The following is a 13,614-nucleotide window of genomic DNA, read 5'->3' on the forward strand; positions in this document are numbered from 1 at the left end:
TTGAAGTGTGTAGTCTGCCATAGCTGTTTGGCCATGCATGGAAAATCTGAACCCTAATAAAAAAAAAGGAAAAAAAAAAAGAACACCACCCAAAGCTGGGCACATATATTGGTTGTATGAATTCTGTTTTGTGTGCTGTTCATGCGAACGCTCTTTTCAATTGGGTTGCATTGTGTGTTGGTCTACCAGCATGGCTTAACTATCTCTTTTCACAATCTCTTTGTTATTACATATACTCACATCCTATCTGCACATGTATTGTCTGTTGTCTTTTTTTTCCCCGTCTTGTTCGCTATTGGAACTTACTATTTATATTGTCATTGGATTTATCCTCTTTCTGTGTTTCTTTTCCCTCCTTCCATTTTTCTTTGTGCTGTTTTTTTTTTTCACTTCCTTGCTCACATTTTGAAAGTTTGATGTTTTCATAACCACATACTGCAACCCAGTCACCATGCCTTGCTATGTATACAGCAAGTCAAGGCACATCTTGCCACATTTTGGGCCAACAATATGCCACCCGTACCTTGCTGCGTTTACCGTAGGCGGTTCTCATTGCCCAGAATGGAAGTTGGGACTTCAATAAAGTTGGGCCCTTCATTGTAATCTGTATTTCCCAAGAATACCAACACGGGCGTTTGCTGTTAATGCCAAATGCCATTGCATTTCAGTGACGATGAAGTTGGGGGGGGGGGGGGGGGAGGGGCAGAGAGCGGTGCACCACTTGGCTTCAAAGTAGCAACTGCTCGTTATTTAGTTTCTATGTTGGGGTGAAATGCAAGTTTGTTTCACACTGTGTTTCTAATCTACCCAAGGCTATTCCTATTAACACAAAGACGGCCCGAAATGGAAAATCTCAGCGATGGAAGCGGGGTGCCGTAGCCTGTGAGACTGTAACAGTTTTCTCTTCCTCCTTTATCCATCACCCCCTCTCCCTCTCTCCTTCTCCATATCTCTCTCTCTTTCTCTCTGCCTACCCTGCTGCGGATCTCCTTTCATTGCTTTGATGCAGTGCCGACACTGCCTGCCGCCTTCCCTCGGAATAGCAAGCATCCCCCCCCCCCCTTCGCATTTTCCCCTTTTCTTTCCCTTTCCCCCATTTTTACCCCATGCCTCTCCCGTCAGCGCTATACGTTCCCTCTCCGTGTCTGCCCCATCCAGTCCTGGTAATTTGATTTAGTGGTGTCACGGAGGCTCATATACTGCTTTGGGTTTCTCCTGCCCTGCTGGAGAATAAATTGTATCTTCTTCTGGGACCTCAATATGTGTGTGTGCTTGCCGGTGTGATAGCGACTCGGAGTTGTTTAGCCTGCAAGAGATAGACCCTGTTGCTAGCAGTCGGTGGCGTGACAATCATCCCTGCAAAGTTTCAGGGGGACCCGAATCCTCCGTGAGCACGAGAGGACAAGCGTTTGTAACATATTGTAAGCAGCAACTTTCTTGCTCCTGTATGAGTGTATTGATGCAGATTGCTGCCACAACAAGCAGTCCCAATTAGGTGATCTCCCCATGCCGGAAGAAAGCATAGAAACATTTGCTAGCTGGGATTTTCTGTCAGTGTGCTGCAGAATTCACGCTTGTGTGTGTGTGTGGGGGGGGGGGGGGGGAGGAGGGTACTGTGCGAGTCGCGTTCCACGACAGCACTGGGGTCTGATATGAGTAGACTAAGCAGAGCACAGCTGTACCCCAAGTCTGGCTGCGAACAGTACTGTGGCGATGACGGATAGATGAAATCTCATTTTCATTTTAGGCAGAGTGGTTCCCCTACCCCCACAGGGCTCAATGTGGGTGCTAAGCCAGGGATCCTGAAATAAGGCACAAAATCTTATTACTTTATTTGCACCCCTGCTAGTCATGACAACTCTCCTGTTTTTGACAGTGTAGGTACGTATTCCTTCATAATTTGTTCCCCTTTCCTCTTCTCCCTCTCTTTCCCCTACAGCGAGAAAATTCTGAGAATTTTTGTTAATGTTTTGAATCAAGAGTTGGAGAAAAGATTGGAAATGTAATATTTTTAGCAATAGCTGTAGAGTTATATCACTAGTTAGTAGTTCCTCTTTGCTCTCCATGCTATATCCATTGAAAACTTGACTCTAATGCATGAGTGAAGCTTTCTTAAAACCTCCATCAAGGGGGTTGGGGGGGGGAGTCATTGTACATGTAGGCCCTACTCAAATTTGTTTTGCTCTGATTTTTTCACATTTATTAATTCAGATGAATTTAGATAATTTTTTTTTAATACCGATTATTGCTCTTATACCTGTTGATTTAAACCAGCCTGGTTGAGAGCTATCCAGTGTATTGCATGTCTTGGTTTTAACCATAAGAACTAGCGCATTACTCATAGTGTAAAAGATATGTGTGACTATCATTACCATGGTGATCACACAAGATCATAAAATGGGATAAGAATTGGAGAGGAATTTGACCAAAAAAAAAAAGAGGAAAGAATACGAGAAATGCTTTCAATGCATAATGTATGGTGGATGCATCGGATAAGGGTTCTATTTCCTCCTGTGCACACTAGATGTGATTGGATTACTATACAAAGTTACGCTTGTGTCAATCTGGGCATCAAATCGGACAGCTCAGTTGCATATTTGTGGTGTGAATTGAGCTTGCTGGGATCAAGTGCGCGATGTGAACAGCACCGTATTGGTTTCAGATTGTAATAAGCCGGAGCTCCCTTCGCAGATGCCCGCAGAATGTTTCAATCTGCCCAATTTGTAGCTGGCTGCTCGGTGCGGCCCGTGGCGGTCTCGGCTCCGCCAGCAGTGTGAGACACCTGCACCAACTTACATTACAAGTTCAGAGTTCAAATTCTCCCTCTCTCCCCCCACCCCCTTGCCCATCCCCTCCCCCAGCTGACACACAGCACTAGTGAGTAGGGTTTTCTATTCTGTAAGTGTACGGTTTCTTCTTCTGAAAGTGGCACGAAAAACATTTGATTGCCACAACCACGGGCACAGGAACATAAACATTTGGGATGGGTCTTCAAAAGAAATTCTGAGAAATGTGATGGATTAATGAATTGGAGATTGATGATTGCTGTTATGAGTACCTATTGCTTACATCTTCCCCGAGTATGAAATATATAGGCCTACACTGCAACAATTGGTGATAGAATCATGGATGTATCAGTCTCCAGCCACTTCCTATAATAGTAGTGTGCTTGACTCTGTCAACTTCAGTAAAATTAGTGTTTTATGTGAATATTGAAAGGACAGTCCCAATCTCTCTCATACTTTTGTTCAGTTTTTATCAATTTCTTTTTTTCTTTTTCGTATACTTTCAGCGACGGGTTTCCGATCCGGTCAAGACAGCAGCAGAAGAGGAGAGCCAACCGACACATGAAGCACAACATCAGGCAGAATGGGAAGGTCATGGTCCACTTGCCCTGCCCAGTGAGTATGCGTTAAAACTAGCCCAAGTTTTACTAGCCCTCGCTCTACTAAACCCTGGCTCAATTGGCCCCAGCACCCAACTTATGTGGCCCCAGCTCTACAAGCTCTCACCTTCATAAGGCTCTGCTGCATTGGCCATGGCCTCACTTTAATAGCCCCATGCTGTACGACCCCCAAGCATGCTCACCCCTCCTTGCACAGGTGTAGCCATATCAACTATTTTGTCTGTGGCCTTTAAAAAGGACAGTCAGTTTTTGTTCATGTTTTTCTGTTCACTTTTAATCCTTCCTGCTGCAAAATTCTTTTGTGTGGGATTTAAAAAGATAGATCTGAAAATCCATTAAGCCTCATATCTGCATGTGGTGAATTGTAAATGTCATTTGATATATTCCATATTTCCACATGTACATATGGATAGTTTCATTACTCTTTGCATATACATTGTAAATGTACAGTCACAGTCAGATTGCACTCTGATTTCCAGCGCACTCCATCATATGACATACAACTAGATATATAGACGAGATACATACCACTGATAAATGTCTATTGTCAGGAAATCACAGAATAAAGTTGTTTGCTATGTGAGCGCTAGAGGATCAAACAGATTCAGATGGCAAAAAAAGAAAAAAATAATGTTTTGTTATCATATTCGTTAAACACATCTATAATTTTCTTCAGAGTTCAGTTTCTGTCAATTGCGAGCTCTTGGCCGACTTCCAACGATGTGCTCTAGCTTTGTCACAACGTTTTGCCCTGCTGATCAAACACATTACAGCTTTTATAATAACTTTGTAAAAAGTATGCGCGTACGTACTGTACACATTATGACAGAGAGCACGCAGTTTGTAGAGAAGTGAAAATAAGCATGAAACTTGTCTCTAAACACGTTTAAAAACGAGTCTCTTGTGGCCATCTGAAAGGGCTTGGTGTCTTGTTGGGGTTGGAAATCTTGCAGCAAACAAGTGTTAAAGGCCAGTCACCCACCATGCTTGATTATTGTCATTGTCTGTTGTTATTTTTCCCAAAGCTGCGAGAAGAGCTGCGAGGAACTATTCATTCACCCCATTTCATCTTTATCTTGAGTTCCGCTACACTTAAAATATAATTCTCCCCCACCTCCCCCCCCCCCCCCCCCCCCCAATAAAAAGACGCCTTTGTCTGGATGAATCTCATTCTGGGCATAGTGGCATCCTCCTATTCATGTGGATGGTAAGGGAAAGATGAACACCACCGCTGTGGAGTTTGAACCTTTCGTCTTCTGATGTTAATGACCTATAGGTAAAGGGGGGGGGGGGGGGGGAGAAGGAACACACTTGTGCACTGGCATTGTGTGAGAATGTCACCACAGGGGCTTAAAGAATGCTGCCCTGTAAACAAACAAAGAAAAACATCCCTCTGCAGGTGTGTAAATTCAGCAATGTTTTAATGGGATGGAATCGTATACTTGGACATACAAAAGAACACAGTTGCAGAATTTCCAATGTGTTTTTATTTTGGGGGCGTTGATACAGACCAAAACAAATAAACCTGTCTCGATGTTTAGTTATTGCGCAGGTAGCAGCACTCTGCAGGTTAAAAAGGGCAAGGAATATATTTTCCAGTAATAATCCAAGTTTGAAGGTTATGTGCAAGAAAAGGGACTATTGTCAAAGATGAAAGGAATGCGGTTCTTGATGGCTTTTTTTTAAAATACATTTTTCAGTGTTATATCTTTGGCTGATATCAAAATATTGTAAACATTCTCATCTCTTAAATAAAGAAAGTCTTGAGTTGAGACTAAAGAGCATCCCCTCCATTGCAGCAGAAGGATTGTGACATCTTAAAAATCAATAACAGACACACAGACACACACACAAATACTTCACAGGTCAAGAACTATACAGCTGAAAAATGAATATGGCAAGAATTCCAGGAAATTTGCAAAGCCACTTTCCTTCTTTTTTTTCCTTTCTCTTTGTCAAGAGTCTTGTGAAAGTTAAGCATTTGTGGTTAGGATCTGGCTGTGGGAGAGTATTTAAATCTTTTGCACCTTTTGAAGGTGGATAAGGTATATTAATTTAGTATGGGGATTGATCCCCCCCCCCCCCTCCCTTGTCCCTCTACATCCCAAGTTCATACTGTTGCCTCCATTCAAATCGCACACACACACACACACACACACACACACACACACACACAACCACAACCACGGACTCTATGCAATTTATGATGTTCAATAGTCAAAAGAAGGCAAGGACCTGTGTTTTAGATTAGACTCCTGATTTTACCGGGATAGTATGCAGAGGAATGGCAAATCTCTCAGCTCGATTGGGTAAAAGTTGAGTCAGGGAATGGTTCAGGAAAGCAAATGGGGGGGGGGGGGGGGGGGGGGGGAGAAGAGGCGCAATAATGTATTGTCATGGTTATGTTCAGCGTCATCCAATAAAGTTATGGAATTTACCATATCAGGAGATAAACAAGCATTTTAGTCATTATTGAATTAGATCCATAAAATATGATCTGTTAAAATACAAAGAAGTCTTGTCCCCTCTGTCTTTTTAAGTTGTCATTCCTTTCTCCATATGTATATATTCCCTCCCCAGCCAAAGGACCACTCATTTCTACCCCCCTCCCTCCAATCCCGTTAACCCCCTTCCTTCTCACCTATCGCCCCCCTACACTCCTTGTTCCTTCTGTTCTCCTGACTTTGCTGTATGCATCCCATCCCCTGTGGCACTCCTGTACCCTGGGCCCCATGTACATCTTGTATCTTTTCACACCCTGTCAGCTGGATTTACAATTGAACTTGTTGAATTCCTGTGCATGGGGTGAAGGCAGGGCTCCGGTAGAGCGCCCCATCTGTGCTTCATATGCCTCCAACCTCAAGGCCTATTCTGGAAAAACCAGACCCTCCGTCAGGGTTTCTGCTTGTAAACCTTTGTGAAATATGACCCCGCATACCACCTTCAGATTACCCACCAATGCAATTGTAACTGAAACCAAGTGCACTATAATATGTTTCTGTAACCCCAGAAATACAAGTCATTTTGCAGTGTTCAGCAGGTACAATGTGAATACTACATTCAAGATCGTAGAAGAGAAATACTTTAGGGTTTGGTAGCGAAGACTATTTTTTGACCTCTTCACCAGTGCAGGCTCCACTACCATGACCTTTGAACTTCTGAGCTCAGCCTGGGTGTGAAACTGGTAATTGCGTACTTGTGCCTCTGTGTATTGGGGAACAAAGAAAAGAAGGAAGTAGAGAAAAATGCAAGAAACACCATTTTCTTGAGAATTTGGTCCTGTCAGGTATATCATGGAATTGAGCAAGCAGTCAGAATAATCACAAAATATCAAAAGAGGTATTTTGGGTGGAGAGGCTGTTTATGCATTGGATTTTTGTGCCACAGTTTTTGTGCAAAAAGAAAACAGAGCTCATTGCCATATGTGGTTTGTTTGTAATTTGACCATTGCTTACAAGCTCAAATACTCGTGAATGTTAATAATGTGACAGAAGGGATATACAGGATGCAACAAACATGCTACTGTATTTTAACTTCAAGAGTTTCATCCACAATTGCAAGAATTGTAATTTTCATGTGGATCATTTCTAAAGGTGACAAATGAGTGGAGTTTGTGTGAATGTCCAGGAATTGACTTCCTTTCATTCCCTGTCATGGCAGTCCCAAGTTCACAAAGAAAGGCAAATATTTCACTTTATTTCTTATGAGGAATACACAGTGAATCGGTATACACATAATGCCCTGTGCATACAATGCATTTGGTACATTTTGACAAAAAATTTCAGATCTTACCCCATTTGATATTGGGGGGGGGGGGGGTAATGCTGTACCCTGCCCCCCTTTAGTACCCAATGGGGCATCTTATTTTTGGGGGGACAAATTGAGAATGAGCATATCCAAGCTTTGTTCTCAACTGTTTCTTCTTGTCCCCGTTGCATTGCAGCGTGCCAACAACCCGCGGGAGATCCCTCCGACGGACCCAGTCGAGTTTGCGCGGATCCTGACGGAGAAGCTGGAGAAGGTTCTGGCAGAGCGAGAAATAAAGGAGAGACTCGCCGCCAAGCTACGCAAGGTTGAGGTGAGTTTCTGTTTAAAGGGAATGTTAACATGAGCTATTTTTTTTAAAGCGTTCTTTTTTAATTCTGCAGTTTAATCATCACTTTGAAATGGATACTAGTGACTTTTCGAGTCAAAACTCATTCACGATGCTGACTACGAAATCCGAATAATTTTATATGAATGATTGTTTTCTGACATCTTCTTCAACGTTCCAGTTTGGCTCACATGTCTCTTATCAGTACAATAAAGGAGAAGACTTTAAAACAGGTGCATTCTTTATGCTTGTCGTAAAATAAGACAGTAATGTGCCAAGGTTACAAATGCATGTGTTGTATATATTTACTCAAGTATGTAAAAGACAGGTTTGAATTTACCAACTGAACATTCACACTTTCTTGTTTGATTCCATCTTTAGATGTTTGAGCTAATCCAAGCAATGCACTTTAATTCTCACCAAGCTTTTTCTTCTTTTCCTTCTTTGCGCATCAATGTTGTATCAGGATGTCGAAGAGGAAAGTGAAATTGTGCCGAATTCTGCCACAAGGCAGCCCGGAACGCAAATATTTCCTGTTCATGATTTCGTGGAGGAGGACCCAAACAGTATTCTTGAAGACCACATGTCGCGGGTGTTCAGAGACTCCAATAGGCACACGCCGCGGGGCTTTTCGCCGCGGTCACGGTCGCCCGACCACCACAGAAACAAACTGCCGCCCTCGATGGCGAACGTGCCACCGGTTTCAGCTCTCACAAAGCCTATGTTGCATCACCGGCATCATGCCGCAAAATCAAAAGAACTTGGAATGTTGCCACCAAACGTGGCTAGTGTTGGACATGCAGAAACAACTTACGTGCCATATATTGAGGATTCTGGGCGTCACAAAAAGCGCAGCAGTAAGAAGAGTGACATCTCATCAATATCAAAGACAACGGACAGCGGGATCTTTGAAGGGCCGCCTTCGTTGCCGTCCGATTCAGAGAAGTGAGTTTGGCAACACCTTGTAGCAAATGGAGCTGCTTTCTTTGTAGATTATTTTGTTTCACTCATGCTCGGAGCCACATATAAGTAACCACCTTGTTATCATAATCTTAGCTGATGCTTGTTGGCATAATATGAATGTTTTGCCGACCTTTGATACCAGTTTTTGGTCCTTGTTTCATGAATATTTAGATCAATCAAATTACATGTAGCTTTTCAAGGTAAGATGCAATATGTTATACGTTTGAAATAGACATACTCCTGTTCAAGATGTGGTTGTATAATTTACAAGACTATGTGCTGCTCTTTTACAAAGCACCCCCATATCGTATGATTTACAAAGATAATGTGATGCTCTTTTACGAATCACCACCGTAATGCAAATCTCATTTTCCTGCACATTTACTCTGCGACAGTTCCATGAAGCGTGTGGCGGATTGGATTCGAGAGGGAGACGACACTCCAGGCCCGCGCCTGCCGCGGAACACGTCGGCACCGCACCACCGGAGGACACACAAGATGCCCGCGGACCAGTACGTTCCCATGGCGATGCATCAGTAAGTTCGTTGTTTGGTGGAGTCTCAACAAGCTCCTTGTAAAGACTGTTTTGTGTGTTAAGTGTTTAGCAGTGAAAATTGGAGACTTCTCTTGCTCCAACATATTGCATGCTTCAAGGTTAGTGGTGCAGTCCTTGGGCTATTGATAATATAAAAAGTAAAGATGTCGTATAGATTCAGCACTTTCAAAGTTTTATCCCCTCCCCAGACTGGTAATTTAGTCACCTTGTTCATTGTGAAGAATAAATAAGGAAGGTTTGTGGTCTGATGCAGGCCACAATGGGGAAGAAGGCTTTCCCATCAATCTGTTATGAAATATCTGAGGCATGGCCTCTACTGAAGTAACTGACAATTCAAAGGAGAGTAGTTCTTCAGTTGCCCACAAAAGTAATTTTTATTGTGTATCTGTCTGAGCAGGATGTCATCGAAAAAGCCTGTTGTCTACAACACGTCGAGGCCCACCTCTATGGAGAGAGAGCGCACACATACACCCACCACCTCGCTGGCCCAGCACAGCTCACCCCACCTTCCCAAGCAGCCTTTCGCCCAGGACCCCAACATGCCCCTCATGCAGCCCCCGGAGCCGCTCACCGTTCTCGAGGAGGCTAGGCGCAGGATAGACGTCTCAAGTCGGCAGCAGAGGATAAGGTAGGTTTTCTCATGTTAACAAGATTTTTCTTTTTTTTTTAGACCCCCATGGAGTACCACAATGGACCCACTCTTCTTCCTTAGAATAAAAGCTATCAATTTTGCACACCATTATAGAAAAAAAACAGATTACCTCAGATACGGAATCAATCATGTTTGTTTGTAAATACAATAATGAAGCTAGGTGAAAGTTGTGTTCTACGTTAGTATTTGTTTTTGGAGGGGGGAATAGGATGGTTAATAACTTTTCTGACTTAGGAAACTGCCGGGCCCCTTTTCATAAAAGAGTTGATATGATATGATGGCAACTCTTGCTGAATGGCAGCTGTCATGGTAACGGTAAGAATCCAGCTCGCTGACTGGTTGTTGCTGTGGGAAGTTGCTATTTCAGCAAGAGTGGCCATCCGAAAATATTTTAGGAAACGGGGGCCCAGGAGTCTGTGCATTTTGCATGCAAGGTTTGGTACCATGTGCCAATGCAATTTCTGTTCTAGTGTTCGTTATTGATTGAACACTACAGGAAGTCAAATCTTGTAGAATTGCAGAGCTGTTTTTGTTCAAGAGAGACTTATCCATCCAGCTTTCATTTCTCTGTGTATTTCATGACTTACTTGGGTTCACTTGGGGGGTGTAGAGACGTAATGTGAATGTGATTTGACTGTAAGTGAAATGTGCTATCACATGAGTGCTGTTAAATCGAGTCTTAATTTTCTTAATTCACATCCAAAATACAAAGATTCTGCATGTGTTGTCTTTCTTTGCTTTTTCTTGAAAGTCTCCCCTTCTTAAAGGGATGGTATAGTATTGGTGGAGATGAGGATTCAGCTTTTAACTTTCTGTGAGATACTAAGAAACCACTTATAAAATGTTACAGAGCATACCATTCTAAGAGGAATTCAAAGTTTGTTTGATGAAAATCGATTTTGAAATGGCGTAGATATCCAAAAACAAAATATTATACGCAAAACTATCCCAATAAAAGGTGGGTCCCACCTTTTATTCAGTTTGGTTGTTTTTGGATATCTCAGCCATTTCAAAACCAATTTTCATCAGATAAATGTGGAATTCCTCTTTGGATTATGTGTTCTTTCATATTCCATAAGAGGTTTTTCATTATCTCCTCAATAAAAGTTAGAAATCTGAAACAAGGTCACAAATGAAACTATTCCATCCCTTTAAAGGACAAGTTCTCCTTCATAAACATAAGGATTGAGAGAATGTAGCAATATTAGTAGAACACATCATTGAATGTTTGAGGAAAATCGGACAATCCGTTCAAAAGTTATGAATTTTTGAAGTTTTTGTGCAGTAACCACTGGATGAGAAGACTATTGCAGTGTGTGAATAACTTAGATGTCATATGCGTACAACAATATAAGGAAAATATAAAGAGAATTTCACAAAATTTCATCTTTTGAAAAAAGTACACGTTCCCCAGACTAGTTACCGATAAATGTTATGAGTAATATTATTCCCCCTGCCTTTAGAAAGAGGCAAGTCAAGTGCTCTTTTATTATGCGAAAAAAGTGAAAATATGTTGAATTTTCTTTACATTTTCTTTATACTGTTGTACGCATATGACTCACAAGCTGTAGTAGTCTCCTCATCCAGCGGTTCCAACACAAAAATTTTTAAAATTCATAACTTTTGCATCGATTGTCCAATTTTCCTCAAACTTTCACTGATGTGTTCTACTAATATTGTTGCATTTTCTCAATCCTTATGTTTATGAAGGTGAACTTGTCCTTTAAGGACAGAGAGACTATGAAGGTGGAGGCAATCTGAATGCTTTCCATGTTTTCGTTATCAAAGCGAATCAAAGTGGCCCCTCTTCCGGTTGTGAAGAAGTAACTTCATGAAGAAAAAAGAGAGAAAAAAAAGGCAGGCATTAACACTTGAGGAAGCTGTAAATTGATTAGCCCTTGAGACTGTTTCCGGTGAATGGTTTTGTCACTGCCCCTCGCTGTAAGTCGTTGTCGGATAGTGTTAGGCAGTCATTGTGTTGGCTCAGAGGGATTCCATCCTTAGTTAAAGGACTTTTAAAAAAAATAGACGTCGTACGCTGAAAGGGGTGTCGCGCCGCCGATCTGACTGTCCTTGCAAGTGCTATTCAGCTGATCTTCTGTCCACATGTTTCTGACTTGAATTCTTTCCCCCACCCCCTCTCCTTCTCCTTGTCCCCTGCGTTTCCCATCAGTGGCAAAACCTCTGACCCCAGGAAGGACAAGAGGCCGGGCGTCCCCGGGATGACCTCGTCGGGTCAGATGCGGCCGCAGATCCCCACCAGCATCTCGGACAACCAGATCTACCCGAGCCCGTCCAGACCTTCGGCCACAGGAGGGTAGGTCATCACACAGGTGTCCTATCGAGGGGGCATGTCCTAAAGTAGGGCACACACACACAAAAAGGCAGGGCACGAAAAGCTGTGCCATGGCAAATTTTAAGGAAAAGTATTTCAACACATTTACAGTAGTTGACAAAAGCCATGTCTTTCAAGTAGGAATCTAAATTGCGTTGCTGAAACACTTGATTGTTCCTTTCATGGATTCCTCACAAGTCCAAGTGCTAGTCCAATATACCAGGATGCTATTAATACACTAAAATCCTGCAAGATTAAGAGTGAAGTGAATTGTGAATTTACTTCATGTATCAATGATATACAGAGAGTGGACAGAAGTTTTACCAAAAGTGTATGCTCTAAATTGTAGTACAGTCGACTTCCGTTAAAATGAAATCCTTTTGACCGGCAGTTTTCTTTGGTTATATTGAAATTTCATTATAACTGAACAAATAAACAATGAAAAACTATAGAGTGGATAATGTTGGGGATTGAATTTTCACTTTGTTGTAATGGAAGTTTGTTATAGCCGTGTTCGTTACAGTGGACTCCTGTTATAACGAGGTCCTCGGGGACCGGCAGTTGTTTAATCTTTCGTTATATCGAAATTTTGCTATAACTGAACAAATAAACAATTCAAAAAAAAACAAACTATTGAGTGGATAATGCTGGGGAATTAATTTCTACTTCATTGTAACTGGAGTTTTGTTATAACTGTTTGTTATAACGGGAGTGCACTGTCGAATTAAAAATCCAATCTTACAGACGAGTGAAGTCTGCCAGACTCTCCTCAAGGCTCTCTGAAAAATTAAAGCTCGTGTCTTGACAGATGAATAAGAATTTCCTCCTGATTTGGGAATTCTCTGTGAAGATCCATGTCACACGCAATTATCTCCCTTGCGGCTGTTCCACAATCTCCCTGTCTTTGTTGTGTCAACGTGTGGTGGCTTCGTATCTGTTGAATGGAAAGCTGTCATACAGAAATTAAAGAATGAGGGGTGATAGGGAAGCATGTACATATGATGAGCTTTCATCTTGATGGCAGCATTCTAGCATGTATAAAACCCATGTCGTATAGTATAATATTACAGTAAATCATCCTTACTCAGTGGACATGAAATGTATTAGGTTTGCATGTGAATAAAGCTGTAATTGATGCAACACATAGGAAGCTGAAGAATAGTCATACATTTTGTGTTGACCAGTTGGAGTTGTAGCCAGAGAGAATGATGAATTGACCGATCCAAAGGGCAGTTCTCTGGTGTAATGTCTTCGTCTGTCGCCCTGCACTTTAACCATATTCCTGCCTCTGCCTGCTCCTCTCCCGCAGAAAGCGACCAGGTTCGTCTTCCTCGTCGAGCAAAAGTCGGCCCACCTCTTCCAGCGGGACGTCGGAAAAGAAGACGCAGCCGTCGACGACCATCGCCTACTACCTGTGTGGAGACCCCATCCCCTACAGGACCACTCTCCCCGGCTCTGAAATCACCCTCCGGCAGTTCAAGGCGCTCATATCAAAGAAAGGAACATACAGGTTAGTCTTGTTTGTTATTTTAGTGAGAAAAACTCATCTTTTTTGTTGGAGAAAAAAATCCTGATGAGCAAGGATGATCGTGAATGTTTGCATGAATAT

At 42.3% G+C, this 13,614-nt stretch overlaps 1 protein-coding gene across 1 annotated transcript in view; it reads left to right on the top strand.

The window, feature by feature from the left end:
- Nucleotides 1-13,614, top strand: part of LOC139740933 (axin-1-like) — a 45,018-nt gene that overhangs the window by 19,366 nt on the left and 12,038 nt on the right. The window contains exons 4-10 of the mRNA XM_071651518.1: nt 3,293-3,401; nt 7,350-7,484; nt 7,966-8,444; nt 8,858-8,998; nt 9,416-9,646; nt 11,844-11,987; nt 13,315-13,515. Coding sequence (XP_071507619.1) covers nt 3,293-3,401; nt 7,350-7,484; nt 7,966-8,444; nt 8,858-8,998; nt 9,416-9,646; nt 11,844-11,987; nt 13,315-13,515 — 1,440 coding nt within the window. The remainder of the gene's footprint in view (nt 1-3,292; nt 3,402-7,349; nt 7,485-7,965; nt 8,445-8,857; nt 8,999-9,415; nt 9,647-11,843; nt 11,988-13,314; nt 13,516-13,614) is intronic.

This window comes from Diadema antillarum, unplaced genomic scaffold, assembly GCF_040938485.1.
Source record: "Diadema antillarum isolate AM-2024a unplaced genomic scaffold, OU_Dant_1.0 seq00000891_RagTag, whole genome shotgun sequence".
Taxonomy (NCBI): domain Eukaryota; kingdom Metazoa; phylum Echinodermata; class Echinoidea; order Diadematoida; family Diadematidae; genus Diadema; species Diadema antillarum.